This window comes from Astatotilapia calliptera, chromosome 17 (assembly GCF_900246225.1).
Source record: "Astatotilapia calliptera chromosome 17, fAstCal1.2, whole genome shotgun sequence".
Classification (NCBI taxonomy): domain Eukaryota; kingdom Metazoa; phylum Chordata; class Actinopteri; order Cichliformes; family Cichlidae; genus Astatotilapia; species Astatotilapia calliptera.
Window position 1 is genome coordinate 21520224 of NC_039318.1, and position 26480 is coordinate 21546703.

Genomic DNA, 26480 nt, shown 5'->3' on the forward strand with positions numbered 1-26480 from the left:
TCACGTTCTGCTTCAGTTTTTCACTTTAAAAAGGTCCCAAAGTGTCCCACACTGCCTGAAATATTTATTAAATTACATTTCTGACCTGCCTCAGTCCTACTGTCATTCAATCACTGCAGTTAATAGCATTAGCTGTGATCCTGCATGTTACCAGAAATAACATCGTTAGTGACATCATACAGAGCCAAGAATAGAAAAAACTGTCTGAAACAGCATTTAGAGCTGTGTAAAGCCCAAGCTTTTGGCTCACAGGGATTAACCTTATTTAAACATTTTGGGATTTAATGTACAGCTATTTTGTTCTTACCTCTTTTCGTAACGTTGTTTACAAGAATCTCCAGTGTCTGTAAAATGCAATACAATACAAAATAAAATATAAGTTATAATTGGATGGAAAATTTTGGTCATTTTCAAATTTGTTACAAAAAACTAACAACGTCCAAAATCCAAAGATTTGTGGTTTAAAAATGTATTTTTAAAAAAAATTTGAATCCAAGGACAGAGTCACAATGGAATGTTGAATAATGTAAAAGTTTTATTTAAAAGACTAACTTTTCAACATGATATTAACAGTAAACCTCCAAGTTTAAGACAGTCCAAAATTCATTTATTAGGTTCATTTCAAATTCTGTAGAAAGAAAAGTTAGCGAAATTTGACAATCCAGGCCCGCGTCTCAGCAGTAATGGTGAACCAAACCTAATGGATTTAACCCAAGAACAGTAACACTATCACCCAATTTTACCCAATATACCCGACAAAAAATACTTCCCATCAAAATATATTAAAGTACAACAATATATGGCAAATTGAAGTACTCTTCTTTTACTACCCCCTATAAGTCTCATAAAAAGAAAAAAAAAAAGGTATGCGGGGACCCTGTACCCCAGCGGTCCCCAACCCCCGGGTCTCAGACCGGTACCGGTCCGTGAGTCGTTTGGTACCAGGCCGCGAGAGCTGAGGCTCAGGTGTGAAATGTATGGTTTCCAGGGTTTTTATCGGTTTTCAGCGTTATTTTGTCATCGTTTTTATCGTTAACTCTGTTTTCCTGGGTCTTTTCACATGTGTTATGAATAAATCTTCTTTTTTTCGGTACCGGTACTAGTTTTATTTTGTTGTATTTATCCGCGACATCTTAAAGGCCGGTCCGTGAAAATATTGTCGGGCATAAACCGGTCCGTGGCGCAAAAAAGGTTGGGGACTGCTGCTGTACCCTAAAATTAGTGAAAAATTAGGGAATGGTTAACTAAAAATAATAAAAATAGAACTGGGAACTTGTTCTTTGGTCCATACATACCTGGGACATGTAAGCCCGGGACAGTTCAAGTTCAAATTTGTATTCGCCACATGCAGTGGCAGGTTGCCCTGCAGTGGAATGAACCCGCCCCCCGACCTTACACACACAACACAGACATCACATGGGGATACAAGTCAGAGAACGGTTGCATTACAGAAAAACCACTGAAATGGACACTACAATGGGAAAAGTACAAGAAGAAAAAAGAGACCTCTACTCATGCTGGGCTACAGGAGGACAGCATGAGAACAGGAAACAAAAAAAAAAAAACTCCTCTGCACAGAAAAGCACATAAATGTCCACAGTACAACATTATAGAGCACGTGACCAGCAACAGGGTTGGGAAGGGGATAAGGAGTAATCCCAGGCAACACAGCAGCCATCCTGCCACTGCGCCGACTCTCCAGCGCGGGCCCAGACCCGCCTCGTGTTCCCAGGAGGCAACAAGCATCGAAGGCATTAGAAGGGGAAGGGAAATGTGTGAGTGCTTATCAGTGTAAGTGTATGTGTGTGCGTGTCCATAGTTCAGCTGAGACAGTGTCCTTCACCCTATCAGGCTAAGTAAACAGTCTGCTAGCCAACCCAGGTGGCCTTGCATGGGATGGGAAGAATTGTCATCACACAGTTGTTATCAGGGAGTTTTTGTTCGGCTCCAGCCTTGGGCCCGTGCAGCTGGCGCCGTGGTGTCCGCATGTTGATGTTGTTGATTTTTCTTTTATGCGAGCAGCTCAGGAGAATTTTAAAGCTGTTCTTTAACACTCCGACACTGGTCTCTCAATCTCCCGTTGGAGAGCCGCGAGCCTCCCCATGATGGTATCAAACTTCTGTTCCGTGAAAAGAAACAAAAACATTTAATTTTTTGATCAGCTGACGATAAAAGTTTTTGTTTACCAAATGAATTCTCTTGGAAATTGCCACCTATTTAATAACTGGATGGGTGAAAATCACCTGAAATTAGTGTTCTAGGGTTAACGAGTGATGATATTAAAGTCAGTGATGGTTGGAAAGCCACCAGGTGTCTCTACAGTTGTGTTCCAGTTTTTCTCCTGCAGTGCAAAAACAACTCGTAAGCTATTTACGTGAGGATATATTTATCCCCTGTTCATCGCAGGTTTCTAATCTGATTTCACATCTAGAAAAAGACACTTTCTCTGCTTTTGATTGTTGAGTAAAAAGAGGTTTACTTTAATCTGCTCAGTAATCCCATTCCCCAACTACATCGTTTCTAACCTACAGTGGTCAGATATGAACATAAGTCAAACATAAGTTTGATCATTTAATTACATTTTATTTATATAACACCAAATAAGAACAACAGTTGCCTCAAGGTACTTTATATTGCAAGGTAAACACCCTAAAATATTTGCAAGAAAACCACAATCAGATAGCCCCTATGAGCAAGTACTTGGCAACAGTGGGAAGGATAAACTCACTTTTAACAGGGAGTGTAATTATTATTATTTCTTTAAACTGAGCAGTATTTCAGGGATTCACCCGTAGCCCTGTGTTTTTTGGACACTACGTGTCTTTAGAGGAAAAGATTCGACATTCATTATTTTTAGGGGTGGATTCACTGTGTCTTAAAATGTCTTCAGGTTGTCATATTTTCTTAGTTTACTGCTCTGGAAACACTAGTGGTTGTCCTAATGTGAATGTGAAGAACCCTGCATCCACATAAAACGAAAAGAGTCTTTATATGTCATCATTAGCTATCCCAGCCTTCCAAGATGGGAAGGAACGGCAGGTCGGTGCTGCCCAGGTAGGTTCTCCCTCGGTGCTGGAAGACATCGCTGATGGCCCATGTGAGGCGGCCCTCCGGGTCATGAAGCGTTCCCATGAGTTCGCCATCCAATCCCAGCTCCAGGACCAGAGCGTAGCGTGGCAGCAGAATGTTATACCAGTTCAGGGGAACCACCTGGAAACACAAACGCATTGAATGTTTACTATTAGTGCTAAAGTGTAAAATAACTTTAGCACTTAGCTCAGAATAACTCAGAATGTACAGCTAAAATCTGGTAATGTGACAGTTTCCTGCTTTACTTCATTACATATGACAGTAGACAAAGAAAACTTTAATGGAGTACTGCTATTAGCAATTTCAAGACATCAATTTGGACTCCTTTTGTGCATCTTACAGACTACAAAAATCTATGAATTTACAATAATCAACCTAATGAATTGCTAATAATAGAAGACACATGACATAAAGAATGACTTCTGAAAGAGTTCTTCAAAAGTTTTCTTGTTCACTTGAAATAAATAATAAATAATAATACTATACACATTTACAGTCTTCCACTTTTTGTTATGCCCCCCCAATAATTTCCAGATAAAAACCAGACCCGAGGCTTACAGCTACTAACAACACAGGACACGAAATGATGATTAAGGAGAGGAGAGAAAAAAAGAAAGACATTAATACTTCCTGTTCCCTTTTTTATTAAGATCTTTGCATGGAGTGCTGTCTTTGTTTGACTTAGCTTTGCATACATGTGGAACTATAACCGGAGATGGTGTCAGGCTGCAGGGAGTGGCAGGAAACAACATTAGACAAAGACGTGTCAGTGTTTTCTTTCATTCAGACTAAAATTGAGATATGTCCACTGTGCTAAAATCCTATAAACTTAAAATAAAAGCGAGTTTTTATTTTCCTGGGAGATCAAATCGTGTCTGAACTGAACCATTTCTTTTGTTGCCATGTCTTTGATTTAATTTTCACCCTTGAAGCAGTTCACCAACAGTTCAGATGTGTGTCCTGGGATGAATTCATTCAAGTGTGTCCGTGTGTGTCGGAGCAGTGTATTTAGTGTCTGTGTGTGTCCAGCTAAAGAGGCCCTGACCCTGTCCTGTTAGATTTCACACTGTCTCGTCACCATGCAGTCAGCAACAAAGCTTGACCACACTATAAATAACTGAGAATCACGGAGACCAGATGCATTATGGGAAAATAGATGAAACTACACTGCTTCTCAACAGAACCTCTGAACTTAAGCTGGGAAGCAGCTAAAACCTTTCATTATTAATTAATCTGCATTGAGCTTCTCAATACAAAAGATGTCCCAGCTACTAACAGCTTATTTGTTACTTTACAACAAAAAATAAACATTTAAGTGATTAATACTTTACTAAACTAAAATTTTCAGGTGATAGTTTAAGCTGATCTATATTTATCCCTATTAGTCAACTGACAACTTTTTTTAATAGCTTTGTTTTTATCATCGGCATTTTTGGCCGGATCTTTTAAATACTCAACTCAATCCAACATCACTAATTTCAAATTTTATTGTTGCTTTGGGGAACTGAAGTCATTTCGCAATTCCAGCCAAACAATATTTTAACTGGTTATTTGCAGAAACTACAGACTTTTTTTCTGTGTATTTACATCTTATATTGACGCCTTTATTATTAAATTTAAATAATCTTAATTTAATTGGACTGAGTTGCAGCTATCAACACAAAAACCAGGATGAAATCAGCACTTATCTGAGATCTTAAAGGCTGTTTTAAAAATAGAGCAGATCCTGTTTAGTTGCCAATAATCACACAAGTGAAGGTTTGACTCACATTTTTTTCTTATCACCCATCAGCACATTATCCTCATAATCAAAACTCACTGACCTTGGCAAGGAAGCGTTTGATCACTGGGTACGGAGCAATCATATCCAGGAAAGGTGGCATGAACTTCCGAAAGCGAGGTGTTGTTATGCCAACCAGGAATGTACCGTGGTCACTGAGGCGGATGTTGTCGGGATAACCAATCATATTGTCCATGATGACCTCCTTGGTCCCAGATTTTGGGCCTTTTAACCAAAACCTGATATACAACAAAACATTTTTCTTGATTTGAGTTTTTCTTCCTTTTGGGGGGAAAAAAGATCATTTTAAGGGAAAAGCTTAGTTTAGGCCTCCAGAAAATGAATGCAACTTTGTATAATATCCTCTAATCAATCCAAACCTCAGTATACGTCCAATGCTGGTTTCCGCCAGTAGCAGGAAGTCTTCGTCAGGTGACAGGACGATGCCGTTCGGCATGTAGAGAGAGTCCAGAAGCACAGTCACACTTCCTGACTGGGGATTGTAGGAGAGAAGACGGCCAAGGCTGTTCAGCTCGATCACCTGAAAAACAATCAGAATTGTTCAGTTTGAACGGTTTAGCACAGCTTAGCCTGATTTTGTACAGCTCTGTATTTAATGTATCCAAACGCCATTTATATAAAGCTCCAGTTTATCTCTTTAGTTTACATAAACTCATGCTGCTCATTTTATCATCGCTCTGCTTTGTTGAATCACCTAAAATACACAAAAAACTACATTTGTTTCTTTGCCTGTTTCACTTCAGTTAGCTTATTTGAACAAATCGTAGCTTATCTGAGATACATTTACTTTTATCTTCATTTATTAATTTCTTACTACTTGAAAATAAGGAAGAAACTATCTCCCTCTGCTCTCAACCAGTCATGACAGATGGCCGGCCCTCCTGAGCCTCGTTCTGCTGGACGTTACTTCCTGTTAAAAGTGAGTTTTTCCTTCCCACTGTTGCCAAGTACTTGCTCATAGGGGCCATCTGATTGTTGTGGTTTTCTTGCTTGGCTTATGAAAAACATTTAGAAAAATGGTTTTATTACATTATTTTATTACATTTAATAATAATAATAATAATAATAATAATAATAATAATAATAATAATAATAATAATAACTTTATTTATAAAGCGCTTTCAAACAAAGTGCTGTACAACTATTTGAAACTAAAAAGATAAAAAAGAAATAAAAGCAATACAGGTAAAAGACACAATACAAGTTAAAAACAGTAAAAATTTAAAAACTAAAAGCCATAGAATTAAGACATGTAAGATAGGGTGAACAAATGTGTCTTCAGCTTAGTTTTAAAAACCTCCACAGAGCATGCCTGCCTAATATCTTGAAGGAGGGTGTTCCACAGAAACGGGGCAAGGGCAAGATTGCACAGAGAGGGTGGATTCTGGTCGTGTTATAACTCCCTTATCCAGAGAGTGACATTTAATGACCGTAATAATGCTCACTAGAGAATCCATCAGCTCTGTCTTGAACAGTAACGGTTCCACCTTATGTTAAAAGGGTTCTCACTATCTACCACCCAAACTCCACATAAAATAAAACATGGTCATCCCTCTGGCAGTCGACTGCCACGGTGAACCAGGAAATCATATTTCTAATTTACATAATTACTGTGAGAGGTTAATCAGATTTTAAAGTGCTTCCTGAAGCCTCACCAGCAGGACTGAATGGACTCTTGTTGGTTCCTTTTTTTTGGCAAATTGGGCAGATGAACAGAGACAAAGAACTAGCTTAAGTGTCCTCTTGTGTTTTTGAGTGCTGTGGTTACTAAGCAACTCTGAAGGGGAAAAAAAACAATCCTCAATGGCGCTTGCTTGCATCAGCAGTCCTTTTTGCGATCTATTAGAAGACCAGAGCTGCTGCCCACCTTTGTTTCCAAATCTTCTTTGTGCAAATCTATAGTAAAAATTGTGTTTGGATTATTATTTTAAAGCCCAGACCTCCTTCTCACCTCCAGTTTGACGTGCCTGCGTCCCCAGCGACTGGAGGAGTCCGTGAAATAGATGATTCCAGTTTGGGAGGAAATCTCAAGCCCGTTTAAAAAGGTAAAGGGAACGCCATCAGCTCCTGAGGACAAACAGAATGACTTTACTGGTCTTAAAGGGATTCATACAGCATGTGGAGCACAACTAGCACACTCTGTACCCTCTGAATTAGCCAGGAGTAAAGTCTTTTCTCCGGTTTTGGGATCCACGCTGTGCAGCCCAAAGTAAGAGTCAGCAACAATCAGCTGACCGTGACGATCCAAACGGATGCCATGAGGGCGACCGCACACAGGTTCATAGTCTGTACTGCTCCCTGCAGACACACAACATGTGGTGCTGTGAAAACATTCAATGTTGTTCATTTTTGTGTCTTTTTGACATGCAAAAATCAACTTAATGATTTCCATTAGTCTCATATGTGCTTTTAAATACTAAAAAATAAACCTCAAATTATAAATAAAGGTTTACTGAATAATTAAATGCATCACCTTTAATATTCAGGTTTCATGTGTGCTGCAAATTACATTTTTCCCAGTGTTGTTGTAGCTAAATTCAGCGAGTCATCTGGTTTGGGTTATTTCCACTGAGGTAAATGAATCCTTGTTAACTGCCAAAGTTCATTATCATCCAATTTTCTTCTAACCAAATGAAGCACTGAGCTACTTTGACTGTCCCCTTAGACATACGAGCTCCTATTAGCCCTCTGATACTCAAAGTTAAAATTTAACTTTAAAAGTCATGTGAAGTCAGCTATTAAATGCCAGCTTTTATCTTCATACTATTTAAAAAAGATGAACTGCTGATTTGAAGGACATAATGTCACAGATTACAACAGCTACACAGTAAAGTTATCAAGACCACAAAAAGTTAGGAGGAAAGTGAGGAAGGATCAGTCATCCCTGAACAAACACCAACCGCATTCTGGTAGATTTTGTCCCATGTGAGTGATGAAGGTCAGGCTGTCGTCAGGACCGATTCTCCACAGCTTCCCGTCCACTGTGCCCGTGTACACATTACCTGAAACACACACTCCATCAATATGTAGCTTGCACGTAGATGTCTTCACACAGGAATAAGAGAGAAGGGGGAAAACAAACTCTCTCACCATGCTCATCAGCAGTGAAGGATTCCGGTCCGTGTAGTTTCCCAGTGAACAGCCTACGACCCTTCTGCAGACGGGTGTTGACAGCCAGCGGCCCTTCCAGAGCCGGAGGTGGCCCCTTCAGTCTGAGGAAACAAACCGTGGGTAACAATACAGGAAAACTGAACAGCAGCACAGAGCTAGATGAACTTTGTGTTATGAGCTATTATAATAGTTTTTGAACCTTAAATGAAAGTAAAAATGTAAATACATGGTTTTACGAAAGCTACTCTCTATATACACAGAGGCAAAAAGCATTTTTGATTGAATTAAAACATAAAAATGCAATCTGACTTTGACTGGTCTGCCCTTAAACTCTTCTCCTTATACACATCTGATCCAGTGGTTTCACTTTGCTTGTAAAACAGCAGTTTGGTTCTTGCACCCGCTTTTAAAAGGCTATTAACTGTATCTGCTGCACTTCCCACTATAACCATGTTTGCGGGCCTGAAGCGCTCCGCAGTCACGTTGGAGGGACTCCAGCTGAAAGTGTGAATACTTACACATGTGGTTTGGGGTCGATGGGAGACGGCAGCAGGTAAACTCCAACAGCTACAGCCAGGAGAGCCACTAACAGAGATCGCCTTCCCATTCTGAGCGAGACAGGAAAGAAAAAGCACTGGTTACTACAAAATTCATGACATCATAACACAGCTGCAAACTATTTGTGGCCAAATATTTCTGCCACCCTTTGACATTTTGTTGTTTTTCACTGGTCTATTGACCACAGAGCTGAATTGTTTTAAATGTATTTTAACTTAAAAAAAAAAAAAAGAAGTATCCATAAAGGGGAGACAGTTACTATGAACTTTGGATGCCTACAGATGTGAATTTCGGGGAGTTCCAGCACGATAACACGTTTTCCAGCAGTGACCTTTTAATGCCAAATCATGACTCGTGTTCTTAAAAACATTCATTCTAACACCATGAACATGATTATCTCCACCAAAAACAATGTTGTGACTTCAGTCAGCAGCTCCACACACGCTCCTCCTCCTCATCTGCTCTGACAGATTCATTAACCATGAAGGATCCAGAAAGGGGAAAAAAAAAAATAGAGGTCGTCCACTATTAGAACATTTCATGCTTTCAGGCAGCTTCATGGACACAGATGAGATGTACATGATTAAAATCCCCCCATAACGAGACATTTTGCATGTGTAGATAATTTTGAGCATAAGTCAAAGTAGAAATGTTAACATCCACAAGGAGATTTAGAATTAATTCATTATTATTAATTAGTTAACTAAAAACGTTATTTGTGTAGCATTCATGCAGCTAAAATTCCATCACGATTTTTCGAGAAAATGTGTGATAATTATATTTCTGATGATGATTTCTATCCATGTTTGCAACTTACAGGAAGCTGCAGCTGCATTATAGCACAACACTATTAACACAGCATTCAATCCAGAAATGTGCATCCCCCTTTTTCGATTACAGCACATAGAAAACAAATCAAATGTTTAAACTGAGAATATTCGCTAATTTAAGAAAAAAAAAAAAGAGCCTATTTGGATTTTGTGGCCATGTTTCCCCCTGTGTAGATTGCTGATTCATTTTTACAAAACTGTAGTCTTAGGCTGGCACGTGGCTCTCAGTCTCAGATATTCCCGGCTTTGTCTTAATGTTGTGAGAGTTGCTCACGAATGGCCTTGCTCTATGTCATATGGGTCAGTCCTAACACAAAGTAATAAAACAGCATCACTATTAGCAAAAAAACTGTCACAGAGAATATATATATATATATAAAAAATACAAATACAATTTTTTTTAATAAAACAATGAATGTATAAAATAATTCTGGATAAAAATAAAATAAGAAACAATAAATAGAATAAAACTACAAACTACTTACAATAAAGTAAATAAAAATAAAGTAAATCTGATTAATTGTCTTCAACCGACAGAAATCGCTACCTTATCGTGGTGGAGGGGTTTGTGTGTCCCAGGGATCCCAGGGGCTATGTTGTCTGGGGGCTTTTGCCCCCTGGTAGGGTCTCCCATGGCAAATTGGTCCTGGGTGAGGGACCAGAGAAAGAGCGATTCAGAAGACCCTTATGAAAAGAATATCGAGGGAACAGTTTACCCTTCCCGGGATAGGATTACCAGGGCCCCGCCCTGGAGCCAGGCCCGGGGAGGGTGCCCGAGGGCGAGCGTCTGGTGGCCGGGCCTTAGTCCATGGGGCCCGGCCGGGCACAGCCCGAAGAGGAGACATGGGCCCATCCTCCCGCAGGCCCACCACCCGCAGGAGGCGCCATAGGGGTCGGGTGCATTGTGTGCCGGGTGGTGGCCAGGAGCGAAGGCCCTGGCGGACTGACCCCCGGCTGCCAAGACTGGCAATAGGGACATGGAATGTCACCTCTCTGGTGGGGAAGGAGCCTGAGTTAGTGCGTGAGGTTGAGATTAGATATAGTCGGGCTCACCTCTACGCATGGCTTGGGCTCCGGAACCAGTCTCCTGGAGAGGGGCTGGACTCTGTCTCAGTCTGGAGTTGCCCCTGGTGAGAGGCGGCGGGCTGGGGTGGGTATTCTAATATCCCCTCGGCTTGCTACCGGTACGTTGGGGTTTTTCCCGGTGGATGAGAGGGTTTGTTCCCTGCGCCTTAGGGTCGGGGAACGGATCCTGACTGTCATCTGCGCCGAGTGGCAGGCAGTTCGGAGTACCCAGCCTTCTTAGAGCCTTCGGACTGCCTCGAAGAGATTCTGGCAAACCGTCAGGCGTCTCAGGAGGGGGAAGCGGTGCTCTACCTGCACTGTGTATAGTGCTGGCGGAGCGCTGCTGACGTCGACTGGGAAAATTGTCAGGCGGTGGAAGGAATGCTTCAAGGACCTCCTTAATCCCACTGACACGTCTTCCGAGGAGGAAGCAGAGTCTGGGGATGAGGGGAATGACCCGTCAATTTCCGGGGGCGAGGTCACTGAGGCAGTTAAACAACTCCTTGGTGGCAGAGCCCCTGGTGTTGATGAGGTCCGCCCCGAGTTCCTGAAGGCTCTGGACGTTGTAGGGCTGTTCTGGTTGACACGCCTCTGCAATGTTGCGTGGAGATCAGGGGCAGTACCTGTGGACTGGCAGACCGGGGTGGTGGTCCCCATCTTTAAGAAGGGGGACCGGAGGGTGTGTTCCAAATACAGGGGGATCACACTCCTCAGCCTCCCTGGGAAAGTCTATGCCAGGGTGCTGGAAAGGAGAGTTCGTCCGCTAGTCGAACCTCGGACACAGGAGGAACAATGCGGTTTTCGTCCTGGTCGCGGAACACTGGACCAGCTCTTTATCCTCTCGAGGATACTTGAGGGTGCATGGGAGTTTGCCCAACCAGTCTACATGTGTTTTGTGGACTTGGAGAAGGCATTCGACCGTGTCCCTCGGGGTGTCCTGTGGGAGGTGTTGCGGGAGTATGGGGTGTCTGGCCCATTGCTACGGGCCATTCGATCCCTATACAACCGTTGTAAGAGCTTGGTTCGCATTGCCGGCAATAAGTCGGACTTGTTCCCGGTGGGTGATGGGCTCCGCCAGGGCTGCCCTTTGTCTCCGGTTCTGTTCATAATTTTTATGGACAGGATTTCTAGGCGCAGCCAAGTGGCGAAGGGCTTTCGCTTTGGTGCCCTCAGAATCTCATCTCTGATTTTTGCGATTGATGTGGTTCTGTTGGCTTCATCGGGTGAGAGCCTCCAGCTCGCACTGGAACGGTTCGCAGCAGAGTGTGAAGCAGCGGGAATGAGGATCAGCACCTCCAAATCTGAGGCCATGGTTCTCAGCTGGAAAAGGGTGGAGTGCCCACTCCGGGTCGGGGATGAGTTCCTGCCCCAAGTGGAGGAGTTCAAGTATCTCAGGGTCTTGTTCGCAAGTGATGGGAGAAGGGAGCCAGAGATTGACAGACGGATTGGGGCTGCAGCTGCAGTAATGCAGACGCTGCACCGGTCTGTCGTGGTGAAGAGGGAGCTGAGTGTAAAAGGGAAGCTCTCAATTTACCGGTCGATCTACATCCCTACCCTCACCTATGGCCACGAGCTGTGGGTAGTGACCGAAAGAACGAGATCGCGGATACAAGCGGCAGAAATGAGCTTCCTCCGAAGGGTGGCTGGCCTCTCCCTTAGAGATAGGTTGAGAAGTTCGGCCATCCGGGAGGGGCTCAGAGTAGAGCAGCTACTGCTCCACATCGAAAGGAGCCAGCTGAGGTGGTTCGGGCATCTGACAAGGATGCCCCCTGGGCGCCTCCTGGGTGAGGTGTTCCAGGCATGTCCCACCGGGAGGAGGCCCCGGGGCAGACCCAGGACACGCTGGAGAGATTATATCTCTCGGCTGGCCTGGGAACGCCTTGGTGTTCCCCCGGATAAGCTGTAGGAGGTGGCTGGGGAGAGGGAGGTCTGGGCCTCTTTGCTTAGGCTGCTGCCCCCGCGACCCGGCCTCGGATAAAGCGGATGAAGATGGATGGATGGATGACAGAAATGGTTTTGTTTAAATAAACAAAACCATTTCTTCTTCAAGCTATTTCAGAAAAATGTACAACCTGGTACACAAAAGTTCACCAGTATTCAGGAAAATTGCAAAGCTTAAAACTTCCTTGGCGTCGAGCCTCCAGACACTCACTGAATGTCGCTTCCTGCTCAATATCGACTGGACAAGACGCACATATCAGCTCAAATATGAAGCACAACAAGCTGCCTTTGTTAACACATTTTATGGTTACGCTACAGGACCTGCAGTTAATGAATGCTCGGAGTGTACTTTGGCTTAGTGTTGATTACACCAAGCTCCTCTGATTCCTTTGAACATAAAGGAAACACTGTGGAGGTTTTTCTTGTTTCCTCACATCAGGTGATGTTAATCAGTCAGAAACTCAGATGTGGCATTTGAGTGTCAAGTGGAAAAAATCTGACATTTTGCAGTTGTGACAGCTTTGTAGGAATGAGAGAATTCCCAAAGAGTGAGCTCTGGGGAACAGTTGTGCAACAGATTGCTGGATTTCCAGCTAACCTCCTTAAATTTAGAGGCTAAATAACAACTTGTTCTGCACATTCTCCTGCCCCATATCAATAAATAAAAAGTCAGGAGACTTTGTTAAAATGAGTTTGTTACAATTATTTCCCATTATATATATATATATATATATATGTATAGTTATTTCTTTTTTTCTGGTATTTGTTAGTTGGTAAAGTAACAGAATCATGTCTGAGTAGTTTACTAATTCACAAAAGGGTTTAGTCCTGATGATAAGGAGAACAGTGGTCCCTGTATGCAGCACATAAAAATTATTAATTAATCAGCTTAGCAAGGTGACCGCTGTGCTCCGGGGACAAGTTGACATGCAGAAAGCTTGAGCCAGCACAGATTCTAGATCAACATTCATCAGCCCATCTCAATCAGTAAAAACCACTGTAGAAAAACTGTATTTAAAATGCACACATAAATAAAACAAACTTTCCCCATCTTATTTTAGATATTCCTTTATTTGATAAGCTTCAATTTTTACGAGTCTGCTATTGTAAAATAAAAACTTGCCTTTAAAATAAAGTTTACGCTGACTCAGTGCACCACCTTCTGGTACAAACTGGTATTACACAAAAGTACAGCCTGGCCCTAGTTGGACTTCTGTTGATTTCTCTTCAACACAATATATGGATGTTTTGGACACTGTTGATTGCTTTAGTTAATTCTGTAAGACTTTAAATTATTTTTAATCATATGAATTTACAGTAAGTGCTTTTAAGTGTAAAAAGGTACATTCTTTAGTTGTTCACCTAAAGAAAATATGCCTGAGTGCAAGACAGGGTCTTCTTACGCCCTTAAAAAATGCCAGATAACATAACAGCATGTTTCTGGGACCGCATGTTTGTCACCCATGTTGTATCGTTAGGTAATGAAGCATTATCTGGTTGCAACGGTGCGTTAAGGTTCAGCTTTCACCACCATGTATTACGTATTCAGACCATTTGTTCTGGCCAGTGGAAGCTCCACTGAAAACCATTACAATCAAACCTGCTACACCCGAGAAGTTTTTTTTTCTTAGTGGGTCATAAAAAAGTCTTTAACTCGCTTTCAATCTTTTAGGATAAAGCAGGTAAACGTATAGCCACAGATGTTTGACGGGAGGTTTGTAGAGCGCAAAGAGAACATTCCCACTTGCTGGTCGTGCGTGCGTTTGGTAACATGAATCACTGGAAATAAAAACCTTTTATAAGTATGTAGTCGAAGCCGAAATGTAGTCCAGAGCCTAGTAAGTCCAACAAACTATTGAATTCGGGTTTTTTTTCAAGTTGTTATTCTCCTAAAATAGAGCAGATTCAATTAATTTACACATTTTTAAGCGCAATCTGGCACAGGGCTCACAGAGAACGGTCAGTTTAAACTCGCGTTCGGTGGATTAGTGACTGTTTTAAATGAGCGCGAGCTAAAAATGAAACGAAGTATCAAACTTACATGACTGAAGTTCTGAGCGCGCGACTCCTCCGTCTGCTGGATAAGCCTCCGTATCAAGCAGAGGCGAAGCGGTAACGTCAGGACGACCGGAATGTACAGGAGCTTATCCGGTTTGGACCATCAAAAATAAAAGCCTCATTGGCGATTGTTTTGGAACCTATTTATGTCTTTGCTTAACAGAAATCCAGTGAAAAGAATTACAAACCCCAAAATTTACCGTCAAAGATTTTAACGTCATTTAAGTTAGTATAAAATTTTGATTGAGGACATTTTTCCAAAAATGGATTGATTTACAAAATATATCACTCTTGCTCAGTTTTTATTTTGAAAGTGGTATTGACGTTACTCCCGTATTTTTCCTGACAACTTCATACAAGAGGTTGAGTTCGAAAGAGGGACTCCCACATTTATATGAGGTTATTTGAGTTAGGGTCAAACAGAGGACGAAAGGAGGAGCTGCTGCATTGCTACTAGTGATGGGATTTCCGGCTCTTTTTAGAGAACCGGCTCTTTCTGCTCGACTTACTAATAAGAGCCGGCTCTTTCGGCTCCGAACCGGCTCTTCAGGTTGTTTTGTTGCTTTAATTAATTTATTATTACAATGATATTAAATTATGCACAAAAGGAATTACTAATGTAAAAAAAAAGTGGTTTTATTTATATATGTTTATATATAAATTAGAGATGGACCGATCCGATATTACGTATCGGTATCGGTCCGATACTGACCTAAATGACTGGATCGGATATCGGAGAAAAATAAAAAATGTAATCCGATCCATTAAATATCACGAAAGCATCTCACAAAACTTGCAACACGCCGTAACTCACCTCAGAACGTGTATGCATCACGTGATAGAGCAGCTGTGGCATGCGGGACCTGGGTGGTCTGGATAGCATGTGGAGCTTCGCTAGCAACCCCGCATTTCATCTCCGACAAAGTTATCCCCGAGAGAAGTAAAGCAAGTGTGTAAGTCCATCTCTGAATGTTTGTAAAGCATTCCTGCGTTAAGCTTAAGGAGCGACTGCCTCTCGCTCTCCGGCTGCTACTTCAATCGTGAAACTGCTTAACGATCAGCTGATCGGCTTTTCTGTCACGACTCCTTCTCTCTTCTTTGTTTTTGGCCCACTTTGCACCAGAAAGAGGAAACCAGCGGCTGAACAACAGCAGAACGTTTAAGCTTGATCAGCTGTTGCTAGAATGTATTTAATATTACTTTCTACTCCAGGATCTTTTTCTACGTAGCTGACGGCTGGTAACTGTGCAGGGGCGGATCTAGCAAAGTTTAGCCAGGGGGGCCGATAGGGCATTAACAGGGAAAAGGGGGCACAAAGACATACTTTTCTTTCTTATTCTCATTTACAATGTCTAGCTTTTAATAAATAATTATCTGACACACAAAGTTTTAATTTGATGTAAAATGAATAGAAGTCAATTACTGTATATAGTGACTATTAAGTCTAATATATATACCCTAGTAAGCTATAGTACTTTTTCCTTTGGGAAGGTACCATCTGTGCAGTCTGCAATTTTGTTGAAGAAAGATGTTGAATCTATTTAATATTTCTTGAAAAATAATTGATTTCTGTGCATTTTTTTTCACACTGCATCAAATTAAGGTTGATTACGTCGATTAAGCATCATGAGGTGGAGCGTGAGGGGTGGTTCCCTATTTTTTATTTTTGTTGTTGCTGGGAGTTGTAACCCTATTAGTTAGGTTGCTTAATATTTACGCTAAGTACTCTTTAAAATACCAGAATAGGGAGGATGGTGTAGGTTTAAGTTTATTAGATTGATCAGTATTGCTGAACTATTAAATATTTTTTTTGTACACAGGTATAACAGAATAGCTTTAGTGTAGTTGTTGTTTTAAACTTGAGTATGAACTTGCAGACTTGCAAAATGCAGCAAGATATTTTAAAAAACAGTTTTGTTGATTAAAAAACACTATATCGGATTCATATCGGTATCGGCAGATATCCAAATTTATGATATCGGTATCGGTATCGGACATAAAAAAGTGGTATCGTGCCATCTCTAATATAAATATATACAGTGGCCCCTAGAGACAAAGCATGTACAAACTCCAAAACACATTTCTAGCGTTAACTGAAATTCCAAAACAGAGCTACCTAGATCACTTAAATTACACAATTGAAAGCATATGTGTATTGTTTGTGTATTTATACACAAGCACTCATATATATTCAAATAATTTAAAAAAATGTTCATTTACTTGTTACTACCACACACCATATCCGGTCGTTGTTACTTGCCGGCTTGTGTAGGTAGGTAACAAAAGCTCTAGGTAACAAAAGCTCAATACTGCCCCTAGCATCCTGGAGCACTTCTGTTTGGCTTTTGTACGTATTTTGGAGTTTTTACGTGCTTCTGAGTTTTTACGTGCTTCTTAGTTTGTACGCGCTTCAGGGTTAGTACATGTTTTGAAGTTTGTACGTGCTGCTTTGTCTCTAGGGGCCACCGTAAATATACTTTTTTTTATTCACTCCACATAAAATGTAATAAATAAATCATATAATACAAAAACCAACTATTCACAGTTCAACTTTTAACTATTTAAATTTTCAGCTTTTTCTTTTTAAACAAATTTAAAGTGAAACAACACAAAACACTGCAAACCACAACACAATTACATATAAATTAAACTATGAAAACAAAAAGAAGATGCATATTCTCTGTCATATGGGCCTGCATAAATAAACTTTCTCAATCCTTTATCATCCGCAACTGAAAATAGTCGTGGATGATCACTATACCTTTCTAATGTGATGTTGTTGTCCCTGGCTTTCTTTCTGTCTCTCCCTCCTGCTCTGTGAGTGTTGCTACTGTGAGTGTAACTACTGCCCCCCCCCCCCCCCTCCCCCCCCTCTGCAGTGCAAAGCACAAGGCTCGCATGCTGAGTGAAGCAGAAAAAAAAAGTGAGAGAGAGAGAGAGAGAGACCCATGGCTGGCGATAAGGAGCCGGCTCGTGTCGTTCACGTCAAAGACCCGGCTCTAAGAGCCATTTCGTTAGCGACCGACACATCACTAATTGCTGCCAGAAAGTACTCGTGACAATCTCTGAACAGTTAGAACACAGCAGATACCTCTGGTAACCACAGGTAATCATATTGGTCCAGATTAAAGATAAATAGATTATTAAACAGAGCACTGTTGGCCGAGTCTTCTCTGTCCACGAGTAAAAAGGTACTGTTTGAAAAGGTATTTGCCCCCTACCTGATAACTTAGCTTTTGCATATCTGTCACATTTGTTCTGGATTATCCAAAAAAAAAAAAATTAAACAAAGATATCAAGAAAAATAAAATGCTATTTTTCAATCATCATTTCATTTATTAAGGGAAAAACGCTATCCAAAAAGTAATTGCCCCTTTTTGTTAAATCATGAATTAACTGTGATTAATCAAAGATTTTTGGAAAGCTAAATTCAATTTCATCATCTGATTATTACCAGACCTGTTGAATCAAGCAATCACTTAAATAGATCTTGTGAGACAAATTCAAGTACGCTAAATGATCTCAAAAAGCAACACATCACACCAAATTCTAAGGCTTTGGGACTCCAGTAAACCAAAGAGAGCCATTTTCCACAAATGGAGAAAATTTGGAACAGTGGTGAACCTTTCCAGAATGACCGGCCTTCCTAAATTACTCCAACAGCCCAGTGACGACTCATTCAGGAGGTCACAAAAGAACCCAGAACAATATTTAAAGAACTGCAGGCCTTAACCTGTCTCGGTTAAGGTCAGAGTTCATGATTCAACAATAAAACATTTTTTTTTAAAAGAGACTGGGCAAAAATGGCATCCATGGGAGAGTCCAAGGAGAAAGCCACTGCTGGCCAAAAGGAACACAAAGGCTAATCTCACATTTATCAAATAACACCTTGGGGATCCTTTCTGAAAATATTCTGTCGACTGATGAGACAAACGGAGCTTTCATTAAGCTTTGTTTAATATTAAGATTTGTTTGATGATCTAAAACACATGTGTCAAACTCAAGGCCGGACATTTATATCTAGCCTGCGAGATCATTTTATATAGATTTATTATTATTGTTATGCATGGCCCGGCGATATGAGGCGCTAATAACACACAAACTACAGTTCCCATAATGCAGCACTGCAGCCTCCTTGCTGAACGCTAGCTAGCTGGGAACATTCCCGCATCAATCAAGTCAAACTTCTATTATTGCGAAGCTAGCCCCTCACAATGGCGAAGAGACCGGTGGGAGGCTGAATATAGGGCTTTGGAGTTGACGTCACGTTGCAGTGCATTGTGGGATCGCGGTGCCATGTCAGTAGGCCAGAAAGCAAAACAAGCGCACAATGTTGGAGTGTTGGAATTCGGACTGCCAGAACCAAAATCAGCGCAAAAGACAAAGGGCTGTATCGCGACCGATTGCGCCCAGACGCCAAGAGACGGTACTTTGAAAAAATTGCGTGCATTGGTAATGTGGACCCGTATGAAATAAGGACGTGGAGTGGGAACCCAGACGACCACTGTGACCTAGTTGTGTGGACACAGAGAGACCTTGCTGTGATACGCATCTTCCCTGATGTGGATTTCTGGGAACCGTGTTTAAAGCAAGCACAAGACTTCTTCCTTAAAGTGTGCCTTCCTGAAGTTGTTGGGAAATACTTCTCCAAACAACGTGCTGCTCTAAATAGCCTGTAATGTTTCATTTTGTGGTTCAAGATTGATGCCAGCTGTGTGTTGACATGTAAATAGTTTGCATTTCATTTTTTTTTCTTTCAACATTATGTTTATTAAAGTTTTACATATATACATATATAAAGTACATACACAAACAAATTTACACAATAAACGAAACACAAGGTACATTCAATGAAAGCACTTGAGTCCATGAGACCTCTGACAGATTTTAAAGAATAATTTTCAGATTGCAGCATATGGTTGTGGTCCTGTACAGGGAATAGCTAGGCTGTCCCTGTCTCATACAGTAAACCAGATAGATCTTTAGTCCCAATATACTGGATGTAGCGCCCCCAAATTTTCTGGAAAATTTCTTGTTTATCTTTTAGAGTATATGTAATTTTCTCTAATGGTAAACATAAAGATAATTCTTTGAACCTTGCATTTCATTTTTATGTACTTGCTAAGTACATGTGAACAGATCAAGAATAAAAAAACAAACAAACAAGTATACTATTCTTTTCTGTTTTATTGAAACTACTTCACACAAAGTACAATTATTTACAATGAACTACACATGCAACACAACAGCTTTATGAATACTCAACAAGAGCAAGTTTCATTTGGCCCTGGTTTGACCACCACACTGGGGCACATATTCACCAAAACACAGCAAACAAGCAAACAAGCAAGTCTTTTTGCACTTTGACATTTGTTTTACTTTTCAGATCTGAAACCTATAACTTTTATACTGTATGTGTTTTGAGTCTACGGGGACTTACTTACTTTTAGCACGTTTAGCAGTTGATATTGGCTTCTTTTTTCAGTACTGGAGCTTCCTGCTCATTGAAGACTTTTCTAAAAGGAAATGCTTAATCCAAAATGGCGTTTTAAGGGCTTGGATTAATGTCAATTTCAGCAAATATTCTTTCTTATGTTAAAAGAACATGGATCTCTGTCAGTGATAACTTCTGACTTTATAACTCAAATTTTAAGAGAGAGCTTCACTGCTAAGCTTTCATCTGTGTGGGGTTCAAATCCCTTATTCAGATTAAGATTAAGATTTTATGTGACATTACATTGGCAAAAATTAAATTTACTTGAATAATGTGAGTATTGGAGTAAGTACTTGAGTAATTTTTGAATAACTTTAATTTTGTAATGTGCATATTTTATGAATAATGATTTTTCAATACTTTAATCTACTGAATAAGTAAGAATTAGACTTAATAATCTTTTTACTTTAAAAAGGGAAATTGTGTACAATCTTTTATTCTCCAAAATGCACATAATAAAAATGTTTTGGGGAATGTATATGCTTTTTAAAAACCAATTGCTTCTTACCTGATGCATGCTATAACTTTCAGCAAAACTGAACTAAAATTTGTTAACAAGCTTACCAAATAAGAAATGTTTTGTGAATTTTCTTTGCAGAGCGACTGGAAAGCCGGCTGTTATCAAAGCCCACATGCCCTAAAAAGGAGGGCGCGCTGGCCAGTAATGAGTTCATCACTAAGTTTAAGATAAGAGTTGATCAGAATAGAGGCGATGATGAAAGTCTGGAGCATCAGTTGGAGGCTGCCAACCTGTCTGATGAATCGTTCGAGGCCCAGACAGAAGTCAACGGACAAATATGATCACAGACATTTTAAAAACGCGAGTTGAGAGTTAAGGGGGAAAAATATTGTAATAAGTATATATTTGAATTGCACACTAAGATATAAAGTGATGGCAGCGAGCACAGTGTTGCAGGATTTAATTAAAAACACATCTGACTAAGACCAACTGAAATTTAGAGTTGTGTATAATAAAGTTTATTCATGATTAATAAAACAAATCTGTAATATTTTTCTTTCTCTTTTGTCCATTTGAATCTCGCTACAGCTTAAATAAAAGAAAAGAATGTGTTTTGAATAAATTAAACTCTATTCTCTCTTTTTCTTTCTTTCTTTTTTTCTTGGTGGGTTTTCATTTGCAATCAAACGCAACATTATACAATTATATAGTATAGTAAGAAATATCCTTTAACTTAATTTAGTATTTGTTTTTTAATTTTTGTTTTTATTGTTTCCCCTTCAGTTTTGTGCTTATCACATGTTCTAATCTGACATATTATGCAGTAAATTATTTTTGCAATAACTTAACAGGCCATTGTGGGAGCCAACATTCACTTATAAAAGACATATTTGTATATTCTGTGGGCTGCTTTATGGTTGTGTCATTTAGAAACATAAGCCACAACAGACTTCCACTGGAGAGTACTTAAAAATTTATTTTTATGTAAAGATATTTTAACAACTACTATACTAGGAGAGAACCTGTTGTTACATGGATTAATTGTACAAACTGTAGAGAAATAAGTTTAAGCGTGCAACTTTTTATTCATTTTTAACTGTGTTAATGTTTTTATGTTGATACAGCCGCCTCATATCTGTTTCCTGAGTGTTTTTTAAACCATGTACTCCATCTATGAGTAAGAACATGAATGAATTCCTTTCCAAATTTGTAGTTCTTTTTTCCAACTGTTTTTAGTATATATGTAACATTTCTTTACACACAAATGCTGGTATTCTTTTGCACCAAGACGTTAAAGAAATGCTAAGAAAAAATGAAAATACTACGTTGCAACCTGTGTGTGTGTGTGTATCTGTATCTATATAGGTATAGATATATATGTGTATTCGTACCCTTTTTTCATCATCTAGTTTCCTGTGCCAGATCTTCTACTGATCCACTGAGGCAGACATGTAAAAAAACATGAACTAAAGCATATTTCTGTATATAAACAGGACTTTAAATCTTTATCAACAGCTACTTTAGAGGAAATTCTTCAATAAACTGCAAGGCTCAACTCAGAGGACAAAACCCAACCTGTTATAAATAGTGTGACAGCAAACTTTCTCTTGTGTAAAGTTACAAATAGGAGTAATTATCCACAGGAGCTTTTATACATAATGAAGTTATAATTCGTCCTGTAGAAATTGTACACAGTAAATTTCCCAGTGTTAAATCAGCAGTGTTAAAGTGTATTTACTCTAATAGAGTCATTATAACGACAGCTGGAGCAAAACGCCTCCCAGTGTGGGCGCGGAGTTAAAAGACTGAGTGTCAATGTTACTCTAGATAGAAAGCTCCTCCCACCACAGACTCCTTTTCAAACCGAGAGAATTTTTCACGATGCCATTTTCTTTACATCAGTTACACGTAAGTTATTCATATTCACTTATTAAAACCAACAATTTGACATTTTAAACACAGGTAGCATGTTAAAAAAAGGTTACATTCCTTTTGTCCATGTTTATTATATATTTCATTTTGTACCTGAAGCAAATGTGACACTGTCTGTATGCTAACGTAAGGTTGTTAATTAGTGTTGGCTAAGACTGTAAGGCTTGTTAATTTATTTCAGTGTGTAGTGGTGATTGTGTTGTGTTCTAGCATGTTTGAAATTCCATTAAATTAAACCCTCCATGTGTTGGGAGCTACATATTAACATTAGCTAGCTAACAGCATTTTGGCTAACCTTGGTGCACGGGCAATTCGCTTGTTATTGCTACATTTTAAATTATGTAAGGCAATCATTAACTAATTAATATTTTACACTAATGTTACATCTTTAACTTCTTTTTGGATACCTAGCTATAGAGGTCGTTTTCAGTAAGGTTATTGTCTTATTTCAATTCCGCTGTCTTTAGCGATTTTACAGTTACAGTGATTACAACCAGCAGGCAGTATAAACTTGATAAAGTATCCAAAATATCCAGGATTCAGTTTGTAATGTTTTCTTTTAGTAGTTTGAACTTAAGATGGCAGTGTTTGTATTTGTAGTGAGTTAACTTGATGTTAACTAATGATGGTATTGACACAAGTTACCTTTTTCCATTTTTCCAGAGGGGCCGATGGCGATATGGCAGCCTCGCTTCTGTCAGTCTGCATCAGGGCAGCTGTGGCTACAACTGTAGTTTGCCTCCACCAGTGTGTGAATGTGAGAGTGAATGAATAGTGGTATTGTAAAGCGCTTTGGGTGCCTTGAAAAGCGCTATATAAATCCAATCCATTATCATTATTTTGGTTAGCAGACTGTTCAGTATGTTAAACTAAAGATGAACAAAATACTGACTCCCTAGTGCTAAGTTAGATCAGACAAACGGTAAAAGTACTAGTAATTATTTTAGTTTTGTATTGAGGAATATATTTCATGTAGGTGAAATACTCATTTAGTACAGGGCTTAAAAACTACAGCCAAGGGGTTGACATACATACAGTGTAAGAAATAACAATGCAAGGCTGTTTTACTGGTATTTATGGGACTGGTTTAATATTCACATTTTCTGTTTACAGTAGTTCAATGAAGAGCACTGACTATAAGAAATTACTGTCTACAGGAAGCATGCTGCTTAAAGCAAAACTGGGAGGTGTGCAGAAATTTGCTAGAGTATCTGAGCCAAGCCTTAAGGAATTTTGATTGCCGGTAAGAAACCAACATGGTATAAAAAAGGTGTTCAATGTGCTTTAAGTTCTTTTTGTTATTTAGTCTCTTCAAACTGCATTTTATGATTAATTGAAAATGATCTACGTTTTGGAATCATCTTAGCTACGAATGTATATTTAGTGGAAAAACTGTATAATGTGAGTGTAACTCCTAATCTACCACTTATCAAGCATGTTACTGGTGCTTAATAATTTAGTTTTTATTTGTTTGAGTCACTTTTGAAAAAGCTAAGCAGAAGTTATTTGGAGACGACAGTGACTGCCGTTGGTTGAAAAGAGAGGTAAAAAAAAACTTGAGTGGTGTTGCACACCATTTTATATTATTTTTTAAGATAAGATAAGATAAGATAAGATAGAACTTTATTAATCCCTCGGGTGGGTTCCTCTGGGAAATTCGACTTCCAAAAAGCACAGCAACGACCGAAGTTACAGTTACAGAATTGTTATACATATATATATATATATATATATATATATATATATATATATATATATATATATATATATATATATATATATACACACACACACATATATAAATACAGAGACAAATATAAATAAAATATACAAAGGGGATAAATAGAATAAATAGGAATAAAAAATAAAAATACAAGTGAATTGCACATTTCAAGTATTGAGTCTATTGCACTGTTGACTATTTACAAAAAGTATTGCACAAGGTATTGTACAGTGAGGTGAAGAGGCACTACAGCTTAGTTGTTCCCCCCTCCTTTGTCCTCCTGTTTCCCCTCCCTCTCCCCTCCAGAGAGGAGTTAAACAGTCTGATGGCGTGTGGAAAAGAGGAGTTTTTAAGTCTGTTAGTTCTTGTCTTGGGGAGAAGCAACCTGTCACTGAACAGACTCTTCTGATTGTTTATGGCCGTGTGCAGAGGATGCCCAGCATTGTTCATAATGTCCATCAGTTTCTTTAATGTCCTTTTCTCTGCCACTGTCACCAGAGTGTCCAGCTTCATGCCGACCACAGAGCTAGCCTTCCTGATCAGTTTCTCCAGCCTGGATGAGTCCTTCTTTGCTGTGCTGCTCCCCCAGCACACCACAGCATAGAAAAATACTCCAGCAACCACCGACTGGTAAAACATCCTCAGGAGCTTCCTGCAGATGTTAAAAGACCTCAGCCTCCTGAGGAAGTACAGTCGGCTTTGGGCTTTTTTATACAGGTGCTCTGTGTTGCATGACCAGTCCAGTTTATTGTCCACCCACAGCCCGAGGTACTTGTACTTGTTGACCACCTCCACCTCCTCCCCCTCTATCTGAACCGGCAGTGGACGTTCTCTGGACCTCCCGAAGTCCACAACCAGTTCCTTAGTCTTTGAGGTGTTGAGTTGCAGGTGGTTTGTGTGACTCCATGCGACAAAAGTCATTATTTTAAAGTCATTATTCAATACGTTGTTATTGTTAACCCTTTAAAGCGTCAGAGCTGCACGCTCCGTTTTGTGTAACTATTTTTAAATCCCTGTAGAACCTGAACCGTGTAAGCTAGCGCAATAATTTTTTTTGCATATGAAACCAGAGGAGTTGTACTTACATCTTATGCCATCAGCTTGTCCTCGGTCACGGTTTCCTTCCACATATAGCTTTGCAAAAACTGCATAAAAAGCGCTTGCAGGAACAAAAACATAATATTCCAGAAACACGCTTTGCCGATCCGATCAGCTGTTCGTAACACTTCCCACAGTGAAACAGACGTCAGCGCGAATTATAGCATGTCCGCCATTTCCTGCCCAAAACCGTAAGTGACGTCATTTTCGTGGAAAATGTAGTTTTTTACTTATAGGCCTTAAAAGCTTATACTGGTGTTTTTATAAGTCACGTTTGACTTTTCTGAATAGTTTCTGCTTAGAACTCGAATTGCACTGCTGGAAATAGTTTATTTTGATGCACCTGCTGTTTTCTTTGCGAATTTGCATCATAGGATTGTTTTTTCGTTTTTCCTGCAGTATATAAAAATTGGTGTATCTCCAAAATAAAACTATGAAGACACTCAAAATAAATTTCCTGTTGTTGTAAACTATTTTTTGCAACTTTTTTGTATTTAAAGTTTTGAGGGATAAACCTCTTAAATTTCTCCAAGTAGAAATGTATGTAAAAAACAAAACAAAAACGATTTTCAATTTTTTTGTAGTTTATTGCACTTTTTTGCAATTAATGTAGTTACTATGGACTTAATGCATACATATTATTAAAATATGGGCTATAACAGTTGTATAGCAACTTGAAATGCTCCCACAAATGGCACTACAACATGTAAAAAAATAACATAAGCTCTTGGTTCTATAGTAGGTCGTAAGGGTTAAATATCGTCAAATAATCGAGATCTCAATTTCAGTGAAAATAATCATGATTATCATTTTTGCCATAATCGAGCAGCCCTAATGTCATGTAATCTTTTTGTTTACTCAAACTTGTGTGCTTGTTTCCAGCATTTGCAAAGTTTGGTGTGCCAGCTGTAACAAAAGGAGTGAAAGTTTTTGATAGTTCAGGGACTGAGTTGGATGATGATATATTTGAGGATATAGTAACAGATCCCTCAACTGGGTTATTAACCATCAAATATGAAAAAGGTTTGTTTGAGTGATGTGTGTTTCACTGGATGTCATTTTTTAATATCATTATTACATTGTTTATTAAAAAGAGTTTATAAAATGTGTCTATAGAGGGACCATGTAAACTCATTTGTTTTGCTCCTGTTTTTGAGGTCTGGAAACAGCTGCTGCAGAAGTGTCTCCTGAGCAGTCCCAGTTATCATTGCCACATTCATCAGATTCACAGGATATGGTCATCCTTTCAGACAGCCCTTTGAGGAAACATCAGAAGCTGGATGCAGAAGTTAAGCAAGTAAGAGTTAGCAGATTTCCAC

The 26480-nt window shown here is 39.6% G+C and overlaps 2 protein-coding genes across 3 annotated transcripts in view; one reads left to right on the forward strand and one right to left on the reverse strand.

Annotated features, from left to right (window-relative positions):
• Positions 1-2089: 2089 nt before the first annotated feature.
• LOC113009693 (adipocyte plasma membrane-associated protein) lies at positions 2090-14520 on the reverse strand. Of its 2 annotated transcripts, XR_003270233.1 has the most exons (10): positions 14438-14520; positions 8521-8610; positions 7982-8103; positions 7792-7893; positions 7037-7189; positions 6843-6958; positions 5251-5411; positions 4914-5109; positions 2244-3210; positions 2090-2119 (listed from the first exon to the last, which is right to left on the reverse strand). XR_003270233.1 is itself a non-coding variant. In XM_026148152.1 (9 exons), exons 2-9 carry the CDS (start codon positions 8607-8609, stop codon positions 3001-3003), a joined length of 1149 nt encoding a protein of 382 aa, XP_026003937.1. In that variant the 5' UTR covers position 8610; positions 14438-14520; the 3' UTR covers positions 2133-3000. The 2 variants fall into 2 exon arrangements, 1 of the variants encoding a protein (XP_026003937.1); XM_026148152.1 differs by lacking the exon at positions 2090-2119 and having other exon boundaries at positions 2133-3210.
• Positions 14521-23132: 8612 nt separating this feature from the next.
• Positions 23133-26480, forward strand: part of LOC113009184 (uncharacterized) — a 32601-nt gene continuing 29253 nt past the window's right edge. Inside the window, exons 1-3 of the transcript XR_003270126.1 lie at positions 23133-23583; positions 26044-26184; positions 26319-26458. The gene's annotated coding sequence lies outside the window, so the exon portion shown is untranslated. The remainder of the gene's footprint in view (positions 23584-26043; positions 26185-26318; positions 26459-26480) is intronic.